Source organism: Nyctibius grandis, chromosome 15 (assembly GCF_013368605.1).
Source record: "Nyctibius grandis isolate bNycGra1 chromosome 15, bNycGra1.pri, whole genome shotgun sequence".
NCBI classification, from domain to species: Eukaryota; Metazoa; Chordata; class Aves; order Nyctibiiformes; family Nyctibiidae; genus Nyctibius; species Nyctibius grandis.
The window spans coordinates 10,447,945-10,473,639 of NC_090672.1; the positions used below are offsets into that span (position 1 = coordinate 10,447,945).

General features: G+C 39.8%; 1 protein-coding gene across 4 annotated transcripts in view; it reads right to left on the minus strand.

Annotated features, from left to right (window-relative positions):
- PRKCA (protein kinase C alpha) overlaps nt 1-12,698 on the minus strand; it is a 144,744-nt gene extending 132,046 nt beyond the window's left edge. For all 4 annotated transcript variants that reach the window (XM_068413027.1, XM_068413025.1, XM_068413026.1 and 1 more), the window contains exons 1-2: nt 12,391-12,698; nt 8,813-8,844 (exon numbers count right to left, since the gene is read on the minus strand). In XM_068413027.1, coding sequence (XP_068269128.1) covers nt 8,813-8,844; nt 12,391-12,563 — 205 coding nt within the window. In that variant the 5' untranslated portion in view covers nt 12,564-12,698. The remainder of the gene's footprint in view (nt 1-8,812; nt 8,845-12,390) is intronic.
- Between the last annotated feature and the right edge of the window lie 12,997 nt (nt 12,699-25,695).

A 25,695-nucleotide genomic window follows, 5' to 3' on the forward strand; every position in this document is an offset into this window, starting at 1 on the left:
CAGGCACACCTGGATACCTAAGGCAAAACAAAACACTTAAAAGTACTACTCAGTGAAACAACTGGCAATAGCATAGAGAACACCGGAGTGAAAAATCACCTAATCACCTAACGCAACAGCATGCTGTGCATGCAGCTGGCGTGGAGACTGTATGATCTATCAGGAAACAATACCACTTCTAAGAAAAAGGTATTAAAAACATCCAGCAAAACCCTCTGCAGCAACTACGCTGTTTTTCAACGCTCCTTTTTAGAGGTAAATAGGAATATTACTGCATAGGCAACTCAGAAACTAACACTAAAGAACCTAAACTATTTGTACCAACAGATAGGTCAGATTTAGACAAGCAAATAGTAATCACCATGAAAGAACACCACCTTTTTGCTCACTGATATACTGTGATAAGAATGGAATTTTACTAAGTTTTCATATTTAACAAAACGCACTTTTATTCCCCAGGGTCTTCAGATGGTTGCAACAGTTGGGTTCGTTTGTCACAGACACACAATGAGATGGAGACAGCACAAGAAGCAGTTTTACTAAGCTGCACAACTAATTTATTGAGCCTTTACTGCATTTGAAAGGCTCACACCTGAGGATCTTCCAATAACATCAAAAGGAATTCTGAGCAATATCTAGGTACCAAAATATTTGAAACAATATAAACAAAATTATGTTTTTCCTCCCTTTTTTTTCTGTAATCTTGCAACATTTGTCTCAATGGGCCTGTACACATACAGGAGAACTGAAAAATATCCATGCACTGGACTGTACCTATCGCTTTCTACTGTGTTCACATCTGCTTGTATTAACAGAGAAGTTCCATCTTACAAAAATATATGCAACAGATGTCATTTGTAAAAGCTGATGACAAGAAAGGAAGATACAAAACTGACATACTTGGAATGCTCTCAAATTTAATTCATTTAAAGTGAAAGTTAGCAAACAAGGTAAGAGCAATCCAAAATCTGACTAACGTTAGGGCACATCACAAATTCAATCAACTTACCCACCATGATGGAAAAACTTGAAAAAACAATATACACCCTTATGGTCAATTCTGTTGCATTAATCTATTTCTATATTTATTGTAACATGATTGGTTTTTAACAATTCCTCTGAGTCAAATAAATGTAGGAAATTGGTAGGTTGAAATCCATTTATTTTATAAATTTCTGGAACAGGAGAGAATAGAGATGCCCAGAACCTGTCATCAACTAGCAGGATGTCGTCATCTTCAGACACACAAAAATTCGCCGTGGCTCAAAGCTTGAGTGCAAAAAATGGGAAACTAGTTCGGGTAATAGGTACCAAAGAACAGGCACTAGGTAACACTTCACCCAGAGAATCAGAAGCTGCCATGGAAATGCATGCAGTGGGATACGGAAGTGGAATGACACTGCAGAGACTTTAGCAAGCAAAAGCAATTATGAAGGGGATTGTTTTGCACTTTTCAAAAGTTTGTTTCAGCTTATCTGCAAAGAAAAGCGATAAGAATGCAGATCATGGCTACTAACAATAATATCTTAGGAAACGAAGTTTTAAAATCAACCCACTAAAACACTAACATACACAATAGCTTTCCATAAGATAAGGCTTCTTTCTGCACTCTTTGCCAGAACAGAAAGATTCACTTTTTTTAATATTAATGACCAATTTCTTGAGAACAAGAATACTTTGAAGTGGATTCTGGCTGGTGTCCCGGTGAGTGAAAAACAAAACAAAAACCCAACACAGCTAGAAGTTGAAAGAAGATGATAAACTATTCTTCCAACTTATTCCCGTACATGAATAATGTTTTGTTTACTGAGGAACTAAACTAACACATTTAGCACACATTCCAGAGAAGTTAAAAATGCTATTAATTTTAAATTAAAATGAAGAGTGAAATATCTGTGCTTTGGAAAGAGAGTTACATTGGGAATGAAGTTCATCACTCTTCAAAATTAGAATTCCTACCTTCAGTCTGTACCTTGTAGTATGTACTTCTCCCACATTTAATAGCAAAATAAGTAAGGACAGCATCTAATCCACTTTTTTTGAGTCACTAATCCTTTTTTAACATATACTAAGTAGACACACTCATGTACATTATGAGTGGGTTTGAAACCCAAGCATACAGAACCCCAATTTCTAAACATCTGATTCTTGTAGATTTAAAATTTGAAAATGGTTACTGAAATTGGTACCAATATTCATTATGCTAGCCTTTTAAGGATCATTGGGGGGGGGAAATCTAATTTTCAGAAACACAATCTTCATAAAGTTTTTCTCCAGAATAAAAATTGCAACTTCCAAATGCAATTACAAGCTTCATTTATCCACATGCAAATGCTTGCAATGTATACAATATTAATAGCTTTATACAATTATTTTGATTGAAGCTATAAAAAAAAAGGGCTATGGCTGCAACTCGAGTTAAAAATTACAGTTTTGTTTTCTGAATATAGGCAATTTTCTTAGCAAAAAGAAAAAAAGACAACACCTTGACAATTATTACACAAGGTAAATAAAGCCTTGAATGTGCCATACTTCTAATAAAGCTCATTTGATGAAAAGATTTTAGTTAATGAAGACAGTAATGTGATTTCAAAATCTACATGAAGTCACTGGAAGATATTCTGAAAAGAAGGCCTATGTGTACTATGCAGTACCTCATAGTCTAAGTTACGTAATTGCAGAATGGAGCCAAAAAACTTCACGTAAATCAAATTATAATTAAGAGATCAGAGTAAGTGACAATGAAATCCACAGAAAGATACATACACATGTGTTCAGTTGCCTGACTTGCAAGGTAACTGTTATGAATCACATTTATGGAAGGCAGTATTCATAAATAGCTGCAACTGAAAAATTAACAGCTGATAACCAACTCCCAAGCACTCCCAGCCTCTACAAGTCTTCAACAAGCACTGTTGAAATCAGAATTCTAACGTTCAGCATCTACAAGAATTTAAAAACACTGAAAGGGTAGTTCCTGATATTAATTATACACAAGAGAGTGCTTTACTCTTAGACTTTTATGCTTTCTACTGCAGATGTAAAAGCTGAAGAACTGAGCCTGAAGTATTTATTAAATAACTTATTATTTTTACCTTTCACCCTAAAGAGAAACAACCCACACAAACAAACATAAAAGAACTAATTATCAATGCATCCCAACAGGGAAATCTGTTTTCTTCATCTTTCTGCAACTTTCTTCCCAACATTTCATTAAATTCTGCTTATGGCATGTCACTTAGATCTGCAAAAATCTTGTACCAAATTAACACCATGTGTGGCTGTGTATCAGCAGTTGATGTGCAGTATTACACCAAAGTAGAGGGGAAAATAAAGAATATGCCAAACTTTATCTTGCCCAGGACTCAAACTGGTTTATCTGTCAACTCGGAATGAGCTATCACTCCCACATGTTTAATTAGAAGCTGAAGAGCTTCACAGAATTACATCCAGGGCACTGGAACAGGCAGTTTCTTTTAACTGGAACACACTGCTGGGATATCTAACTGAGTCAAGTAAACAACACAAAACTTAACATGTTAGAAGTGTGGGAAGGGTGAAAATGTTTTGCCCTTGAAATGTAATAGAAGAAAAAAACTTTTGCTGCAAGATAAGGTTTAATTATGTTCCAGTTTTGATGAGCACAATATCACCAAGGAAAATTTCTAGAAAGACAAAGGTACAATGGCATATTTCTCTATTTTACTGTCATGTTCTGAGTGAATTGTATATTTAGTGAATTGTGTATTGGGCATCTATTTGATATAATTTTTTGTGATGTACATGATTGTAGCAACAGAGAATCCTCACAAACATGGATACACGTACCTCCTCTCTTCTGACAAAGATGCCCTATTGTCCTTTCTACAGCGCAATGATGCTCAGAGACAACACATCCCCTTCCCCGCACAGGAAACAATTGCTGACAACATAACCAATGTGTCTACATCATCAAGTAGCGCTCTAACAGGAACAGATTTGTAGAGGAAAACAGTGCTAAGAAATAGACACCCACACAGTCCACGTTTCAGGGGTTCAGTTTCTCGACCACCTCTCTACAGACCCTTAATACAACATTTTTAATGAAAATACAAGATTTAAAAAGGAGGAGGCATCCGTGGATTCTTTGGTCTTTGCATTGTAGAAAAGAGGTCAAGAACTAGCAGATAAAAGATAAACAAAGCAGAGGAAATGAAGTGCTGGTTTAATGTGCCAATGTTGTGACATTTGTAAGGAGAGTAAAAAAGAATAACAAAATAATAAAATCCAACCATTTCCATTTTTAGTGAAGGAGTTACTGGAGATGTCTAACTAGCCCAGAACCAGCAGTGCTCGGAAGTATACCTAGCATGACACAAGCTGTTCCAAAAAGCTTACCACACCTGCTTAAGATAAAATTCAGCATTCAGGAAAAAAATAGACTGAAAATAAATTGAGGGAAGATAGGGGGGAAAAAAGTGGAAAGAGTGCAATAGTTGCACAGGTGAGCTAAACATAGTAATCTGCTTTAACTGATTCCTCTAATTTTTATATGTAAATTAGAAAACAAACATGAAACTCTTCCTTAGCTAGTTATTATCCTTAAGCCAAACGTATTTCAAAGCTGAATTATAGCAGGATATTGCACCTCAGTAGACCCTGCAGAAACCATGTAAGAGGGAAAACTTGCAGTTAATAATCACAAACTTTGACCATTTAGGAGAGAATTAACAACAGGCACTTGATCAGGAACACGAGTTGATCACATTTATATTACTGTAACTAAAAATATTTTCACCTCAAGGAACTTGCTGAGCCTCCAGTGCTGAACTTAAAACAACCTCTAAACATACATAAATACACGTTCTTCAACACGCATTCTTAACATCTGAGTGAAGCACTGTTTGTTGTGCTCTGTTCACCAGAAAAGCTTTTCTTACAAATCAAACAGAAAGGAACAGATTCAGGTTATACTCAGAGTATAACAGCACATATCACAAGAATGATGAAGCCAAAATGTAACTTAAAAGCTTGCTTAATTTAAAGCCTGCTTTCTTAAAAGAGGAACTTTCATACTGTGGCAGACTGACAAACGGTTTAGACTATTTCATTTTTCACATTCCTCTTACAGCATTTCCAGGTGCACGTCAGAGAAAAGCTTTCAGTATTACAGACAGCTTGCTGTCCTGCTTGACAATGTAGGAAACGAAAACAAAGCCATAACTCCCTTAGATAATCTTACCATCATGTTTTCACTCCTACAAAGACAACCAACAGAAAGCAGCAAAAACACAACAGCATAATAAGAAATCCTGTTTCAAAAGCACAGTATTTTAGAATAGTTCATGTTTGTATAAATCAACAATAAACCACAAATTTCAAACAGCAAAACGCTTCCTAATAACAGGAGGCAGTAAAAACATATTCCTTAGAAGAAAGTGAATCCAGCTGAACTCTTTCAAGTTCATTTTCAAATTCACACTTTACCAGAGACAGGCCCAGACTTTTTCCACTGCTACTTTTTGACCCTGAACCCTTTCTCTGAAAAACTTCTTTCTGATAACTCAACAGAATTCTGCAGCCTCTCCATGAAATAACATATCACAACTCACAGTTGTAACCCTAGGTAGCCATTCTGAGTATCTGTTTGCCCGTGTATACAGTAGCCAGCCACACTAGAATACATGCATTGAGAAAGACAAACCACTTCGGATGTGGACTGTCTCTTGCTAAGCATTTGCGTGGTAATAATGCAATTGCACCCTGAACTTCTGCCACATTAAGGGCATTAAAAGCCATACCAAAATTGAATTTATTGTCTTCTGCAAAGTCATAGGGATCCCACAAAAATAAGGAAAAAAAAAAATCTTGCAAAGATTTTCAATGAAATAAATGAAAATATTTCTCTTCAATTCCAAAGAGCTCATTTAAATGTTTTTACGTAATGCTGTAGCTGAACGCTACAGCAGGAACATAGGCATTGAAATCAGAAAACAAAAATGATTACACACAATTAAAAACATGTTTCAAGGTTCAAAGCAAGCCCAATTAAAAAAGATATTAATGGTCCAAAAAAGATCATTACAGTATAGCATTAACATTTAAATTTACACATAAAATAAAAATCCTTTCTTTTGAGGGCATCTCTTAAAAATAAACCTAGAACTGCATTTTGTGACACTTTTTTAAAGGAGGCTTTAAAAATATATAAACACATACTGTGTTAGTTGCAATGTTTCATACTATATAAACACTAAGTCAGCACTTTTGTTTAATTAAAGAATTACTAACAAAAATATTCATAGAATAATTCCAGTTTCTTAAGAGTAGAAGCATCGTTTGAGTTTGATGTGTTACTATTACGGACCTTTCCTCTTCCCTTTGGTAACGAAAGCCAGAGGAATTTGAAACAACTTTGGAAATAATAAAACCGCCGAACTCTGAAACCTGCCTGACATCAAGTTTCTGTCTAGCAGGAGATTTTACAACACTCTTGAAAACAGAGCTAAAAAAGTTTCTTATAATGGAAACTCTGACGGACCAAGAACTATAGTTATACTAGGAGCTGTCACCGTAATATTCTTTCCTTTCCCTCATGTCATACTGAAATTTCCATTTTATTCTTCATTTGTCATTCTCCTCTGTAAAGGCAGTTGCTTAATTAAAGAAATGAGAAGGTTTTTTGCAACCTACCTTCTAGTTTCACACTTAAAAAAAATTCTTCATGTTCTCACTAATTTTGATCACTAATTTGTCTTTCCAGCTTTAGTTGGTGACTTTTTAGATGGAAGCATCAGAAAGCTGAACTGAAAAAATTTTATTCAGGTGCTTACCTTTATCATGGAAGTTTTATTTTCAAGATTCTTATCCCAAAAGTACGAACTCTTTGATTTTGATTACAATCAAATTTAATGACAGAAAAACCACCCACTACTGAAACTTATTATTGCGCCAACAATAACTTGCTACAAACTACCTGAAATTTGAATATGTCTTTGTATAAGAATACAGACCAGAACATTGACTACAACAGCCTCCACCAAAGAGAAACTGCAGAATCTTGCTCTGATGCAGACAAAAGTCAGGTTTGAACATATTTAGATTCCTGAAAAGTATCACTTCTGAAGCATTTAAAAATAAATCAAGCTGCTCTACTGCTTTTACTCTTGGTTGTGTTCATGCATGGCATTTGGAGGGAAGAGGAGACTGAATTCACATTTTTAGCTAGCTTTATAAAGATTAGTCCTCATCAGACAAAACTATTCCTAGTTAACTAGAATTACTACAGTAGAAGGAATTCTGGCCACAGAATACTGGAAATGAACTGCCAATCCAAACTGGATCTGTGGATCGCAGCCAGTTTGAGCCACTAGCTGCCTCGCTGGAAGATGGCAGAGAGCTGACACTGTACAAACTGCAAAGCTTAAGATAGGTAACTATAATTTAAATGCAGCCCCAGTTATTTTCTCTACACCAATGGAAATTTCTAATGAACATCCAAATAATTCCTTAACTAGGAACCACTGAGCTATCCTGAATGGGATTCCACCACCGACTGAGGACTACGCATTGATCTACAGCACCGCTCTGGATGCGACAAGTAGCAAAAAACTGGAAGATATCTACAGAATTTAGTATTAACTACTTGGGACATAGAGGAATTTGTATGCAAGATCCATAGTAAAATCATGGTTGCCCTCTTATCTTAATAAGGCATGTAACATTTTCACTATATGTGTCTCTCTGCCAGTTACTACTTGCAGAAAGAAAAATATTCATTGCAACATCTTTAAAAGGCATCATTCTTTTACATTCAGTTTCTCAGAGGTTTAATCTCGAGCGGAATCAACTAACAACTTTTACAAAAATACCACAGAATCCATAAATTCACCAACTACTAAGTAAAAGCAACATTCAGGATAGTCAAATATGCTCTAAAGCATTAGCAAATAACCATTAAAAAATGTAATGAAGGAAACAACTGAAAGGCTAGCTAATGAGTACACAACGTACATCTACAGGTGAAATGATAGGGAAGAAGGTGGGGGAAGAGAAAGGACAACAAAAAGCCTCATCCTAATTAGGTAAACATATGACATAGAAAAAAATAACAATACTGGGGTGTGGTTATTTTATGATTAAATGTTGAATAATGATAAGAATTTGGCAAAAATACAGAATATGTGAGAACACAGCATATCATGCTCTGGCTTTCATGTATATAGTTATTTTCCACCATAGCAGATTTCAATTTCTCAAGGTTAGCAGAATATATTAAATCAGTGGTTCTGTAGGGGTGGATTTTTTTGTAATTGAGTATTACATAAGACAGAAAAACGCTGTCTGTCCTAAAATGTAGTTCAAACCAAAGGTCCTCCTAAACATACAGTGTAGGAAAATTAAAAACAGGGAGTTGGGGTTATGAAAAGAAGCCATATGACTAAAAAGTGAATCCATTTTCCAAAACGCCCACACAGACAAGAGCTTCTGATGTGAAAAATGGTCTCTGCAAAAGCTAAATTGCACAGATTATTTTCATGAAAAGTTAGAAGCTGCACTACATGCAGATTATGTGACATTTGCTGTGAATGGATTTAAAAAAACCCACTTTTTGTGTTATTACAGTATGAACAATTACTTGATTGTTCAATGTATATGATATAAATACCAATAGTTATTTAGTTGAATAATTGTTTTCCTTTAGAATTTGCATAGGCAGAGATGCTTGCTTAGTTTTTCCAGGCTTGTTTCCTTCTTGCTGCAGGCAAGTTTTGGCTGGCTTCTAGGTAAGATGCAACAATGTGCTCTAGCCAACAAAGCATTTGGGGCTTACCTTGGCACTGAAATCCTTGTTTCCCAAATCCCCTGTATAAAAAAGAAGAAAAAAATCTGTCTTAGTATGTTTAGTTATAATTTCTTCTCAATGATCTATAACAACATAAAAATAGCTTCATATTAAATTACTTCAGATTTTGCTAAGACAGCAACAGATTTTGAAACATACAACACAGAACAGCCCACCCATTTCAAAGCAGAGAACAATGGCTGTCACCAGCTATGTAATTTCAGCTTCTGGCAACAATTTTTTTATTATTATTATTTTACAAGCTATTTTGGATCTACAATTATCATCATCTGTGATTACTGCATAACATTTCAACTCATTGAATGCCACATGTATACTTTACAGCAATGTAAAATATTCCAAGTCCTAGCAGAGGCGTGTAAAACAAACCAGACTTAGTTTTTCATCCAAAATTTAGGATTTCATGCTGATGCTGTTATGTGCCTCAGCTAGATACCAGTCATTTGTTGTATGAAAAGGAGGCAGGTTAAAGGTCTTGCTTGTTTCAATAGAAATGAGAGGACAGGCCCACTGGTTTCACACTGTTCTTCCAGCTTCCTTGCTTCATTTCCATAACAAAACACAAATGTGCGGGTAACACCTCACCAATGAATACAGTGACACACAAGCCTTGTACGTGGTACCCAGAGTTCCAATGTATATTACACCTCTGGCAAGCTGTACTGTTGTTGGTCTTATTTATTTGTTTATCTTTAAACATTCAACATGCCCTTTCCACAAAAATAAATGTTTTGAGTATCCTCCCTGGAAACATTTCTCTGCGTTTTCTCTCTTTGCAGAATGTTTTTCATCTGGAAAGCCAGAGCTGCTTATACTCAAAGACAAATGAACCAAAGCCATGAACTGCAGAAACTAGCCAGTAGGCTGCACGCAATTGACTACATGAAGTTAAATTATCAACTTTGTGGAAATGTTTTTTAAAAAATTATATCAACAATTTTCCCACTTATTTATTTATTTAGAGAAGAGACAAAACCTTTAGTATGCTGCTAATTGGAAACTGAAATTACACAAGCTTCGAGCATTTCTGTAAATTTCTATGCAAAAGTACCTGTTATTGTTACAAGTAGGCCCTGTGACAAGTAGGCCTCTGAGAAAACCAGAAGAAATACAAAATTGTGTGTTTACTTTGCAGCACATGTGACTGTACTATACTGTCATTCTGCTGCTGTTATCACAAAAGCAAAAAGCACGTACTGGAAGGGTGCAAATGCAATTGCAGGAAAGCTGACAGCAGGACTGAGAACACGAAACAGACTTTAGATAATTTTTCATCCTTTTAAACAGACTTATTTGTCAAGAACATTCCTGTACTATGTACTCTAAAAGTATAGCCATCCTTCAGTGTTTGAGCCGAACCCACACACTAACCAGCTGCAGTCCGCTCCACTCCTGGATCAGTTACAATGTATTTTAAGTAAAAGGTCTTTAAAAAAATATCAACACTTCAGAAACAAAGCAGACAGGTGAAAGTTGTTTAAGAAGATAAGGAGGTACTAAACTATTTCGGTAAATATTACCTGGAAAAAAAAAAAAATCTATTTACATAGTTTATTGAAAGGTTGTATTTACTACTCTTTATTCCTTAAAACATATGTTAATTGCCACATGTCATTTTGGAAATGGATGAAGCACTTTTTATGGTCTATGATGTTTATTCAAGAGTTGCCCATCTTCAAATGAGGAAAAGAAACAAAAGTCTGAGTTGTCAGCTGCTCACCTGATGAATATTATGAGCTTCCTTAGACTCAGTAGCAAGACAAGACAGAAGAGCACAGCTCCTCTTGCCGCCTGCCTGTCAGCTACAGGACACCCTTTCACTTTCAAATCCAGCCTGTCATCTCAGGACAGTGCTTCACTTTGATTTTTAATTGTGCTACTTACAGGCACAAACACAGTCCAAGAGTAACCCTGCAGTGTTTTTTCACACCTCCCAATTCATTCTGGTTTAGATTAACTTTGAAGCAGTTTCTGAAGGTCTCTCACTTTTACAACTTCACAATTTTTTTTTTCAAATAGAAAAAATAATTTAAAAAGAAAAAAAAAAACACTCAAAAAGTTGACTTGCTTCTCCTTGTTCCTTCTGCAGTCTACCATCTCAGTTTTCCTTCCTTTCCTTCCTTACTCTGGAAATATATTTCCATTATTTCTGTAGCAATCTCAGTCTTTTCTTCAGCACGCAAACAGAAGAAAACTGAAGGCGGCAGGCAAAGCTCTGTGCCCAGATGCATAAACACACACAAAAAGAGCAAGACACCTGCCACAGACACAGAGCCAGCTGGGTGCAGACCCCTCGACATCATTTACAACTTCGGCTAAAATAAATCACAGCGCTCGTTTTCAGCAAGGAAACCCGCAGTGAAAACTTCAGCAGCAGAGCAAGGCTGAAGCTCAGCCACGGCTCAGGTAAAGCAGAGGAAGCCCAAGTTGTTTATGTTGCACACTCGCTGAATGTACAAAACACGCTCCCAAACGCCGGCTCCACACCCGCTGCTCTTGCCTCACCCGCCGAGGGCGCAGGGCAGGAGCCAGCAGCCTCCAGCCGCCCACTCGCACCGCGGGGCTGGGGAGCGCGCAGGGTGCGGGGCAGCGCGGAGCCCGGCGGGTGCGGAGGGCCGAGCGGCTCGGCCTGCCCAGGGGAGGGCACGGCGGAACGCAGAGGTGTATTTTTTCCCTAACAGCTGAGTAATGAGGGTGTTGGTAGGAAGTTTTCCTCCCTTCCTCCCCTCTCTCTAGCAGGAACCCTTCTCTTAAAAAAAAAAACCACACCTCCCTTTCCTAAACACCTAATGTAGCAGCAGTGTCATTGTGTTTTCCCAATCTCCCTGCCCTCCCTCTGCAGCAGGAGGAAATAAAGCAGGCACCCAGCACAAAGTTAAAGGCAGGGCTACCGAAGTTGTGCCACACAGCAACAGCCCCAACCTGAAACAGAAAACCCTCCGCTTGTGCTGCAGCAGCTGTAGCGCTGGCTGGGCTCCCCTCCGCTACGGGAAGGGCACAGAGAAGGGGGCTTCGCGGGTGAAGTCAGCCAAGGCAAGCAGAGCCCGGGTCGGGGGGAACGAGAGGCGAGGAAATACAAATCTGGATGATTTGGGAAGCGATGTCCCCAGCGTGGGTCCTCGGCCCCAGCCGATCTCTGCGGCATTGGCCAGCGCTGCCCCCCGAACGCCGGCAAGTCCAGGGGCTCCCCCCGCCCCGAGACCGGGGTGCGCCCAGACTCGGGCAGGGGCCCCTCGGAGCAGCGGCGGCCGCGAACAGCCACCCTGGAGGGGGATGCGACAGAGCCGGGGGCAGCGAGGCGACATGGCTCTGCCCCACCGGGGCTCACCTGCCCGACCCTGCGGGAAGAGGCCGGGGGCAGCCGCCCACCGACACGGCGGCACCGGGGAACCGGCGGGTGGGAGGGGGGGGACGGCCGCTCAGCGGAGCCCGGGCACGGCTGCTGCCCCCGGAGGGGGGATCCCCCACAGCTGAGCGGGCCCGGGCGGAGGCGAGGGGCCGCCGGTGGGTGTGTGTGGGAGGAAGGCTGTCCCGGGGTGTCTCACCAGATGAAGTCGGTGCAGTGGCTGCAGAAGGTGGGCTGCTTGAAGAAGCGCGCGATGAATTTGTGCTCCTTCACCTCGTGCACGTTCTTCTGCCTCAGGGCCCCCTTGCGAGCGAAGCGCCGCGCCGCGTCCGGGGCCGCGCCGGGCTCGGTGCCCGGGAACACGTCGGCCATAGCGCCCTGCTCTCCACCCCGCTGCCGGGAGCCGGGCCGCGCCGGGAGTCACCGCGCCGGGAGACACCGCCCCGACGTCCGCCCCGTCCGGCGGCCGCCGAGTCTCTGGCAACGGCGGCGCTGGGCGCTGCCGCCCGCTCCCGCGCCTGACGTCGGAGCGGCGCGTAGGGAGCGGGAGGAGGATCCCGGCCCCGGGCCCGCGCCGGCTGCTCCGCCCGCGGGGTGAGCGAGCCCCCGGCCGCGGGCGGGGAGGGGCGGGGCAGGCCCGGCGCGGGGCCGCCCCCTGCCGGGGGGAGCTCGGGCACCGCGGAGGGGGGGTCAGCACCTGCCGCCTCTCGTCAGCGGCCCCCGCCCCGCACAGTCGCGCTCACCGGCTTCTCTCACACGCATCGACTTCCCTCACACACACACTCACACACACCAGCTCCCCCCACACACACACTCACACAGGCTTCCCTCACACAGTCCCACACCAGCTCCCACACACACACACACTCACACACCCACACAGGCTTCCCTCACACACACACTCACACACTCGCTCCCCCCACACACACAGGCTTCCCTCACAGACCCCGCACACAGACCAGCTCCTCACACACTCGGCTCCCTTCACACATACACACACACACACACACACAAAGGGCAGCCAGCTCCCTTCTCTCTCTGCCTCACACGCAGCAGCTGCCTCCCTTCACACACACACGCATACACAGGCACAGAGTTTCCTCAGTGTCGGCCATGGAAACTGCCACCGTCCCTCCAAATCGGGCCCTGCTGCCCTCAGCAGCCCCTGGGCCCGCGCAGGGAGGTGGCAGCAGCAGGCCTGGGTGACCCCCCGGCACTGCAGCGCTGCCTCCCTTTTACCCTTACTCAGTACAGCTGCTACACTCTGCCACAAGCACAGCCACCACCATCACAAAGAGCACGGCTAACCTATACCCAGCTGCTCTCTGCCGCCTTCACAGCGTGTGCTTCCTGTGCCTACCATGAGATGTGTTATTCCACCACCACAACAAACAAAGGTGTAGCCCAGATGCTCTCCTTCACAAACCTTTCCCCTTCCTGCAACCCACAAACCCAGTAGCATACTTGCAAATGCTATCTGAGGCCATACTGAACAACCGTACATCACACAATACCCACTAGACATAAACATATACAAGAGAAGAGTGGTCTCACTGTCTTGCCCCACTGCAGTGTGTCACATATCTTTAATTTACTGTACAATATAAATATCCTCAACAGAAAGTGTAGGAAACATACAGCAAGTCTTTGTCACTAATTAACGCATCCAACACACACACAAAAGACTCTTACTATGCTTTCATGTAGCACACTGACAATGTAATAACGTATCTGTAAAATAATAGAACCGTTCATCTTCATTTATTCACATTACACACAAAATGTTCACAAGTCCCTGGACATAGAAACATTTTCTGCCTATGGCTTACATACATTCTCTCATATTGCAATTTACACAGCATCTCCATACATTCAGAAAAACACCACATAAAGCATGCCTATGTGTGCATAAAAACACAATATATGTGCTGAACAAAAAAACCACAAGTCCTAATCATAATTTTTTTAATAAATGTTATTCCCATGGCTACAAATTTTCACATGGGGGAAATGGATGCTTATTAAAAGTTCCTCTACCCCAGTATATCTACATACTCCTAAGTCTGGCTGTGTAAGCATGTGTAATGTGTTTTATTTCACAAGATGAAAGCAAGCTAATTAACTCAAATGAAGTCTTATTTGCTGATGGGAAAAGCGCACACGGACATTTACCACAGAACAGAAAGAACTTGTTACACGTTATCTTACTCTTAATTTTAAAACCAAGGTTTCTGGGTGCAGCCTGGCTGAACTGGTATGTCCATGGCATTTCATCAAGTAACTGATGACAGGGATAGCCTGCTTTTTTCCTAAACTTATAGAATCAAGCCAGATGCCCTAGAAACTGTTTCCATATGCCCTTGCTTCACACACTTTTATTTTGCAAGCAACTACTTTCAAATGCAATCTGAAATTCAATAAAATATAAAGATGTTTAATTTAGTTTCTACCTATTCTACACGTTTCAAATTCCTTATTCCTCTTCAGAGGGAATAGATTTTTCTTGCCTTAATTAACTTATGCCAAAGCACGAGAAGCACTAAGAAACATTTTGTACTCTCATTAAGTGTTCTATCAAGAAATATGGAATATATTTATTTCTGTTCCTTTAGTGCTGTATTACAAACATAGCCACCAAAACTGGAGAGTCGGACTGAATCAGACGCAACTCGCATTACGTCAGATTTGGGGCTATCTGTACGTTTGGTTGTTCCTTAAAACCTCACAAACCTGCTGAATCATTTTGGATTCTGGTTTCTTTCCTCAGAGTGACTCTGGTCAAGATTCATCCACTGCAACATCGGCGAGTGCCCCAGGCTCTTAGTTCCAGCACCTGCCCATCGCCTTGGTAGGCCCCAGGGAAGAGCCAAATAACACCAGTCATGACACTACACGATCATGTTAGGATCACTTTACTCTGTCTCTGTAAAGTAACCATTTTATCTCAAACCTCATAATTATTTGTACACTGTGATTATACACATCAGGGAAGAGAAAAAATCTATTATGTGTGCATAGCAATCCTCAGACAACTAGGCAAACCGTTATAACACAACCTTCCCTTACTGTATATAACATATAATTCCTCTTAGTGCTGTATTTTGGATACATGTGACTCACACAATGCTTTTTTGTATACGTTCACCTTCAAATGTCAAGATTTGTCTCTATGCTCAGGACACTCTCACAGTGACACAATGAAGGCACACCACGTTCCATTCACCAGACACTTGGTATATGCTATTGTAACATCAGTGTCCTCTTGCTGGGAGGCTTTTAACTGCTTGGGCATTCACTTTTCCTACTCTGCACTCAGGCCCTGTGGGTGACGCAGGAACTCATCCTTCCTCTGCAAATTACTGGAGGAAAGATGTCTGCCCCCTCTTCCTGCGCACACATTCCCACCAGCAGCCCATGACTTGCTCTTCTGCTTAGGGTGGTGTTTGCAATTTGTTTCTGACTCAGGCCATCTGGACAAGGAGTCGGCATTATCGCTGTTTGTGTTCAGGCATATACGTGGTTATTAAATCAGAGTACCAGCTTTTCCAATCTCCTGGCAAGCAGCTTCAGAATTCCTGACTCCAAAGTGCCATTTACAGGGTCTTCTGATAACAAATTTACTCTTGTGTGAATATTTAGATAATATCCTAGCGAGTTTGTCCCTGACAGAAGTTTCTGTTGGATGGTTTATGAGTTTTTCTCTGAAGAATTTGATTATTGCTGTAACAAGCACAACTTCTCAAGCCCTTTCTATATTTGCACCAATACCATCCTAGGTCTGTAAGTGCAAGCATCTGTGTTCATTTTGAAAGAGGCTTCTTAGACTCATTTTGCTGCCTGTGAAATGCCTTTCTTTTTACTCATCTGCTGGATCAGTGCGCTGCTGCCTGCATAATTTTTGGATCAAAAAGCAATTTAAAACACGTCTCCTTCCTAAAGGACAAGTGTCTGGATTGTTCTGTCCCTATTTACGTGCATTGTGCTGCATCAGGTCAACTCAAAGACAAAGCCAAGGAGAACACCTTCATCAGCTGCTTTGGCAATCATGGCTCTCTATTTTATTATTTCCCGTTTGTAAGAAATATTCAACAAACTGGAATCACTTCCTGCTTGAGACCTATAAGGAAGTCCACAACCTAATTTCTCCTCACATTTCAAAGCAAATTGCAACCACTTCCTATTCTAGAGAGTTATCAGAACAAGTAGCTGTTTTCCAAATCCCTTTTAGGAAGGATGAATTGATCATTGCAAACCCACGGCCTAAAAATGATTTGCTTCACCCAGTCTCGTCTTCCAAAGGAAGCCAGAGGAGAGACATTTCTACCAGCAACTACTGTGGAATAATTACTTAACAGCTTTTGACTTAATTTTGACATCAGTTTCCACTAATATACAGACTTTAAAATCAAATTTCAGAAGCCAGGTTTTCCTAATTTCTTTTTCCATGCAACACAGTGTTTGAAATCACCTATAGAGTTTAGTGTTGAAGCTCCCTTTCATAAATTTGCTTGTCATGTTTTGACCAGTAGCTGTTAATTACAAGATACCTTCCACTGCTGCTAAGGTTCTTCCAGATCCTACTACACATTCGTCAACAAAATTGTTTATTGTTCTTAGCCAGACACTTTGGCAACAATGTATCCTAAATGTTTCAAAAAATTGAAAGAAGGTAGGATGTAGTAACATAAATAAATACAAACACTCACAACAATGTATCAGTGGTGAGAAGGAGGTAGAAATATTTTGCATCTCTCTATATCAGTGCTGGTTTCTGCATCTTTCTGTGTCTTTCAGTTTATAGTCTGCTCAACTCTACCTGCGTCTCTGTATTTACACTGATTCTCTTCTCTGCACTTTTCCTCTCAAAGTTACCCAGATTGCAGGTTGGGAAATACTGGGGCATTAGATAGATTTTATTATTAAATTAGTCCATGTGACAGCTTGTTTACACATGCTAGTACTAATGGGAAAGTTTGAATATATGTATTAGAAGACAGTCAAAAAGAAGACGACAGAAAAAATGTCCTATGTGAGATGAAATGTCACAGAAAAAATATTTCTAAAAAAATCTGGGAAAAAAAATGGCATATCATAATAGTTGATCATTTATCAGGGATGAAATTGCAGTTCATTGATGAGTCCTAATCAGCAAAATCCTACTTCCCTTTGCAACATGTAAATGATGTCATTATTTCAACTAGTGTTTCCTTGGAAGTGGTGCAAAACCCATTCCTCATGCAGATAGCTTGTAGCTGCTTGTGAATTATCCTCACAGCAGCTCTCCACAGAACTGGAAATAAATGGCCGATGATATATAGAATGTTGAGTGTAAAATACATTCTTTTATATCAGTGTTCTCATCAGAACACTGAGTGACAACCTATTGTTTTCTTTTCTCATATCTCAGGCGTATTAGGAGCATGCCGAAACACCTCCTAGTTATAGAGCTGAATCACAGTTTTATGCTGCTACACACTGAGATGTGATGGGATCTTTTGGGATGTTTCATGGGTTTTGTCTCTTTCTAGATTGTATAAATAAAAATTTCTGCCTCAGCTGGAGTATTTGCTACCATTGTTGTTTTGCAGATTTTGTCCTTCCCACCAGCAATCACTCTAGAAAATTTTGAATATCTCTTCCAAAAAGTAATTCATGTTCCTTTCATTACAGCAGAACAATTCACTTGTGTAGGCAAATTTTCAGTCTCCAACTGTACACACAAAAAAGGCAGAAAGACTCAGACTTTGAAATACAAACAAAGCACTCAAACGATGTGGAAAAAAGAACAAACCTCTCTTGTACCAACTAAACAAGAGAGCCTCTGTTATTTATTTAGAGAAACATGGAACACAAGTTTGTAAGAAACAATGTAGCTGGTTTTTGCAAGGGATAATTGACCCCTGGAATTCCTTGCCCAGAAGAACCAAACACAAGAACCAGCGCTGGTGCAGGACGCTTACACGGGCTCAGGGGAGTGAGAAAGCTTGGGAGAGACAAACATTGGATGTTACTGAACACAGACCACAGCTGGCTCAGAAAATTCCCTGAAGGGAAAATGCTCAGAAAACGAGGGATTCTTAGGAGCAAGTATCATATCTGCTTGCCCTGTTCTCACTTCTTCTTAGGTGTGCACCTGTGGTCACTGTTTGACACCAGTTACTCTAGATGGGTTAGATGGGCCCTGCCTGAACCAGTACCACCACTTCTACAGCCTTTGTTTTCTTCTTTAATTAAAGAAAAAATATTTACTGCATCACTGCCAGCTGACAAAAAGTTACCTTCAAAAAACTATTTTTTCCAGTCTTTTTTGCATCAAAAGTATAAGCTGTACATGTAGGGTTTAATTTTGCAGGCAAAAGGAACTCTGTAGGTATGTCTATATGCGATCCCTTGAAGAGTAAAATATGTCCATCAAAAACCAGGTTAGGAATGCAGAGTCACTGCACTGTCCAGCAGCCTTTTCCCCATAGTCTGCTGGAATCCCCAGTGTGCTTTTCTGACACTAAACTGGTACAAAGAGTAAATTACTTCATACTGCTTGAATGCTGGAAAACACCTGTCTCGGAATAGCGGTATGTCTAGCATCAGATAGCTCCCGATATATCGGCACAGTACTTACAGTTTGTTTATGTTAGTTATGGGCCATGTGGTGTCATCTCACTGACATCGAAGTCACAGTGAAATTTCCCACCATGTCACTATGAACAGAAAGGTGGGGTATATTTTATTTACCATATTCCCACAAATCTTCTGTTGAAAGGGATGATAATTTTGCAAGAGTAAGCCGAGTAGAATTTTGCCATGTGAAGATGAGGTGTAAGTAGATATTATATATATTGTACCTCATTATTTTTGACAGCTTAATGTCATTTATCACGAACACAAGAAATAGTAACTTTCATGTTGCATTTGGTTTATTCTATAGAATAAATGTGAGAGGAAAACAAAATCATATCAGCTGGAATATACAGGATATTCACTTCTTTTTCTGTGCCACCATTCTATTACGACATGTTGCTGTAGAGAAAGCAGAACACCATTTTCAATGGTATGATTTCCAATTATACCATGTCCGTTTGTGCTCTACATGAGTGTTTACACTTATGGAAACACTAATAACTGTAATGACAAGAGTTTGGCTTGACAAACATAGCTTTAAAATATTTGTTTAATCTAGAAGAACTGAAAAGAGAAAACACTGACGCACAAAACAAGCTGACATTAATTTCAAAAAAACCTTTCAAACACCCAAAGTGACAGCTAACTGAAAAATGAAGTGCGGAAAACCTCTGCCGCAGAGACGTATCACGAGGAAGAATTCTGTTTGTTAGCATTTAACATTCATTCAACTCCCCACTGGGATTTTCATTTTCCAAAAAAGCCTAGAAACTGTCCTTTAATGACAGTAGAGACTATTTTTGGTATTTTAATCCAGTATTGTGGATTAAAGACTGAAAAGATTAGCAGACTAATACATATCATAACAAGGGAACATCTCCTTAGGTTGTGCTAAGTCAGTCTCATGCTACCATTCAGTTTCACAAGGTATGGTGACCTTAATAGCCCAAAATTGCTATTTGTATGTAAATAAAATGCTACAGATGCTCTTTCAACATTAATTACATTTTAAAATAGTTTTGTTCCAGAAAACATAATTTTAAAAATCAGACGTCTCACCCACTATGCTGCTAAGGGAAAAAAACCCAGAGCATCTCATGTGTAAGTGCCACTGGATTTTGTTCCAGATGCATTATGTCCTGTCTGTGAGATAAGAGCTGGGCAGCTTGCTTTAAAAAGGTTTGGAACCATGGTTAAGCCAGCTCTTACAGTGGACTAATATTATTCAACTTGACTGTACTCTGATGTCATGGAAAAACAATGACCCTCTCATTAATGACCACATGATTAGGCGACATGAGGGAGAAATGAGAGATCATATTTTTTTTTTTCCTAGAAATAAAAAAAAAGAAACAAAATGTGTAGCAGGCATATATACACGTGCTTTCTGCGTATTTTCAACTTCTATCATAAATATTTTGCACTTTGTAGAATGCTCATGATCTGCTCTTTCCAAAACATCTGGACATCTTCTCTTTTCAAAACTTAAATTTATGAGAATGTCACTGATATCAGTTCTGGCAATGTTGGAATGATTGCAATTTTATTTCATTCTGTTGCCAAAATGCTGGCAGCATCTTTGTGTCTCCCTGCGCAATGAAAAATCGCCGTGTGCAATGAATAAAGGAAAATTGACCTCTGATATTTATTTTTGTTATTTTAATATAAAATTACAAAATAGATGCAAAACTCCAAGAAAAACCTGTCTAGTTGATGATTCAGGTTACAACAACAGAATAAAAATTTTTAGAGATATATACACAAGTGGAGATTATCAAAGGAGCTGAGTGGCCTTCTGGTAACCAAAAGAGAGCGCTACATTTTCCAAAGAACCCAATACACCAAAAATTTACTTTAACAAAGTGAGCACTGTTAAAAGCATGGCCTTCATTTACTTGGCTAAATAGAATTTGAGTCTTTCTGAAAATCTGATTCCAGTTATTGATACTGGCCCCTTCAAAATCTGCTTCCTATTAGAAAGGCTTTGCCCTGGATTTATTGCTGGAGATTAGAGGCTGCCACAAAGTGAAATTAGTTTATTGATATCTTCCTACTCTCTAACAGTCCACACTATAAAAGTACCATACTTTGTGGTACAAATCAAGTCTGTTAACAGGATCCAGATGCAGAATGATGCAATGTCATGAGCATCAGCCATAGGTCACATCCACAGAGGTGTATGAGGAAGCTTCAACAGCAGCACAAATTTCTAGCAAAATGTCTAGCTCAAGACAAACTGACCTCTCCTATTGCATTAGCCCTAAGCTCACACATTTATGTTCAAATATTCAAGAACACTCTCAAAAACCAGCTTGTAAAAGTCAATGGCCTTCCCTCTATATCCAACGTTTTGTGAAATTTTCAGTTCCAAGACTACATTTTTAGCTTTTTCAGACTTGTCAGTCAACAGTGAAGTTGAGAATTTCCCCTTTTGGAGTAAATTTGCTAAGAATACCAGATTAAAAATATATGAGGAAAAATGATAGTCAGCTATTTGTGTTGATTCATGAAGATTTGGGAAAAACTCCTAATCTTGTAATTTTGTTAATTGTGTACCAATTGATTCAAATCACATATAAAACCATTGATAAAATCCCATTAAAAAGCCCCAAACAAAGCCAGTGCAGAAGGCATTGTGAAGGTTTTGGTGTAGACCATAAGGGAGATCAGTATCCACTTTTTGATTACACTGTACAAGACCTGAATCACAAAGAAGGTAGATTTATTCATCTGGAACTCTCTGGACTTCAGCCCAGAAAGAATTTAACAGATAATATCCATGGGTTGATAGAGATCATAGGATCTATCCAGATTGAAGCTGTCGATTTATTAGGTGATACCAATGGAGGCCTCCGACACAGCCAAAGAGCATTGATTCTAGGCTGCTTTTAGACACACACACTTTTCAATGAAGTTTTTAATGTGGATGAATATTCCAAACGGCTTCTTGATTATTGATCCCTTACCTGTCATTTGGGAAAACCAAAGAATGGCAGTAAATAAATCTGGTGGTAGCTGGGCTTTCTGACAGCATTATGGCAATGTGCCAAGGGCACATCTTAAATTGCACAGGCAATTTAAGAGTGTTCTCGTTTACCCAGAGAAATCCTTTAACGGAGGGGATGGAGTCATGCTAGGATGAAAACTAGCAAGGATTGCTCCACTGAATCCCAAAGTGGTAAAATGGTAATGACCTTTTTGATGTACTGAAAGTGTGAAGTGCATTTCTGCAGCACTGCGCTTTCCTCGGAGAACTTGCATCAGATCCTGACCAGGTCTGAACTCTCTTCAGCTTGTAAACAAGACTATAACCTAAGGCAATACATATATATATATAAAAAAACCCAAGGCCAGATGCTGCTCTCAGGGAAATCTGTGGCATCTGGCTTAATAGAAAGTAGAAGAATAATGATGAAAGGAATCTTGAAAACTTTGTTTCAAGCTTGATGGGAGAACACAGTTTGGCTTGAGCTTGGAGATCACCCTGTCTTTTCTGACCTCTCTGCTACAATGGCTGGCTGGCTTCTTCCTCGAATGCAATTGTGTATCTCTACACCTGCACGGAGGGAAAAGGCAAAAAGGTGGGACAAGGCAAAAAAGGGTGAGAACGTCTGTGGCTCCATACTGTGCTTTTATGTCAACATCTCAAAAATTGTCCCTTGCAGATCTGTCCACTGCAGATTCAAACTCTCATGGAGAACAATTTGCTCCCAAGGCTTCGTAATTAAACATTCCCAATGAAGAACTTCAACAGAGGATTTTTTAGACAGTGTTCTGGGGAATTTATCAGAGGAACAGACTGTTTCACAATATTTGGGTCGCAGCAGAACTGTGAGAGAGATTCTCCGGGTTTTCTGTACAGGAAATGAGAAGGCGGAGAGGAGGAAGTAACTTTAAAACGCTCTCTGGTTTTGTACACTGTGAATTTAATGTATGTGAAAACTAGAACACCTCCATGCCTCTGTGAGAGAATAGAGGCCTGCTATCATCTGGAAAATTTGTTAGTGCCAGCCCTCTGACATCTCAGATTAATACAGGATTGAGTATTGTAATACTACACTTCCAGTAAACTGGTGGGTGCTTAAAGCGATTTAAGGTGTAGGACTAAAATGACAACTATTTCGCTAACTTCAGAAAAACCATTGTGGAACATCAGTGGTAACTAGAACTGCAGTTTACCCCTAGAATCTACTAAGTGAAAATAATCTTTTAAAGAGTTAAATAGACACTGTTTACTTTTTATGTCACCGAGACATTCTTTCAGGTCAATATCAGTTACTGTGTGTTTACTTCCAACATCTCCAAATATATGAAATATAAACTTTCACTGGAAAATAATTCACTGCAAATGGAACTTGGCTTCTGGCTGGCTGAATGTTTTCCTAATAATGAATGTATACATCTAAATTGTCTATACAGTTCTACATTAAGTATGAAATGCAACTAATACTTAGGAAGTAAGAATAGTTTCAACTTGTCCAGAACTGAATGCAATTATTTTTCTTTAAGGCTAAAAATGACTCAGTTTACCTTCTTCCTTTTTATTTCTTATCACTTCAGTGCAATGGAGCACTCACTTCAATATTGGATGTATTGAGTAGAGGCGATAAAAATGTTTGTCCAGTGCATAAAAGAATTTTGAAAAAATATTAATAGAACTATCTTGGCAACATGAAGGGCAATGATTGGACCCGTGACTTAATGCCTGCTCCCGCAGAGGAGCACGGATACATCCGTTAGCCATCTGACTGTCACCTCTGCATCCTCTGGAGAGAGGAATGGGTGTACACATGAAAACCCAGTGACTGACATGTGAGACAAAAGGAACAGCATGAAGGAAGCTACAGTCTGAATACCTGATCCTTGCAGGAAGAGGATGAGATTGTTGCTCAAGTATAGTCCTGAAACCAGCTTGCATCCCAGAGAGAGTGCCTCAGCAAGCGGATGCTGGCCTATAAGGAGGACTGCATTCAGGCCTCTCTTTAACACTCTACCTCAGTGTCCCTAACCAATTTGAGAAACATCTGCATTTCGAACTGGCTGTGATGTGCATTTTCTGGTTGAAGAAGAGTCATAAAAATCTTGTGAATGGTGGGTAATGCAGACCCAACACCCATTGTCCAGAAGGCAGACTGCCAGGAAGTCTGTGGCAGGATCAGAGGTGTGGCATATCCTATAATATCAGGAAAATTATAGTATCAACTAGAGAAGCAGACAGACAGATTAGAGGAAGGACAGAAGGTCTGGCTCATTAGCTGGGGAATCATTACCTCACACTGACCTTCAGTCTGTCTAGTTCTTGCAAACTTTCTGCATAATTTCTCTAGGAGAGACCAATTCCTGTCTGAAAGTCCCTGTCTACCTTCTTATTATCTTTTGTCCTGATTATTACAATGTCTTTTCCTATTGTCATGACAGCTCCAGTTGACCCCTGGTGTCAATGAAGAACGCTGCTACATAGACTGCTTTTCATCATTACTTTTCTTTTAGCATCCCTCTACTATATTTTTCCCTCCTTCTCTTCCATATGACACATTTTTATCTTCACTTCTAAAGGCCTTTGCTGGCTTACCCTCTTCCTCTCTCTATTCCTTACTGAAACCACTCTGATCAGCCAGTGATGCTGGTCTCCATCATTTAATTGCTATCTTTTCAAACATGCACTCTTGATCTCTGCTATGCTGCCCTTCATATTTTTATCTGGGTAACACAGCTTCTGCAAAGCCAGTTTGTTCACATTCCTCCTGCATATTCTCCTTTTACGTTATGCTAGCACAAAACAATTAGACTGCTGTGACAGTGACACTCCACATATCATGCTAGCCGATATAATCTCAGGGTATTCTTGCACTAATTTATTCATTTGCAGCTACCTTTTCTTTCCTTAGAATAGAATACTATTTGTGGTAGAGACCATCTGTCTGCTCCGTATTTATATGGTCACTAATGAAACAAAGTTCTGCTTCATGATTGGGTTTATAGGAGCCATAATAATAAATAGCACGTGCTAAAGGAGCGGGTTGGATTTGATGGAAAATCAGATGATATATATGATTGCATACTATCACCAAAGACAGAAAGAACTAAGTTGGTTTGCTCATGCTCTGCCAAGGTGAATCCATACAATAATAATCACTTCTCCAGTTACTGGAAAAGACACAGTTATTTCTAACATACATTCTCATGTTTCTTATTGCAGAGAAATACATTTTCAAAAAGAATCACAATATTGGCACTTACTATGCAGTTGTGTGAAATGCGTACTCAAATATTCATTCCTCTTTCAGTTTCACATGCAGTTACTCAGTTTTACTTCCAATTTTAAAAGCAGTAAAATATCACACACAAAATCTATGGAAAAATTACTGTGCATATAATTTAACTCATTTTTTTTCTCTTAAAAGCAGTGTAGAAAACTTCAGTTCAAGATTAGATCTGTAAGGTATACGGTACAGCACATTCTGCCATCTGCTGAGCATAGCGAGAAATGCTCATATGGTCAACATAGAAATGGATAAAATTGTGCCCATCTATTCTTGTGCTATTTTAAACACAGAAAAGAATGTAATCAAAAGAGCAGGCAGATCTAAGGGAGGATTTAAAGCAGAAGAAAAAAGTTCATTACAGCATTGCAGCGTGTTGGGAAGGGAGAAGATACTTGTGAAATTTTGTAGAAAAAGGAAGAAGCAGGCTGTGACAAATGGAAAAATAATCAGATGTAAATACAGAAAATGAAGTCAATTTCTTTCTGTTGATTTAGCAGTGGTACTTTGCTCTTTGGCACTGTGTATTTGGTAAATATTTTGAGGAGGACATTCACAGCATTTTCTTTCTGAGAAGAATAGCATGTTCTTAATTGTTTAATGTTGTGGTTAAAATTTGTGTT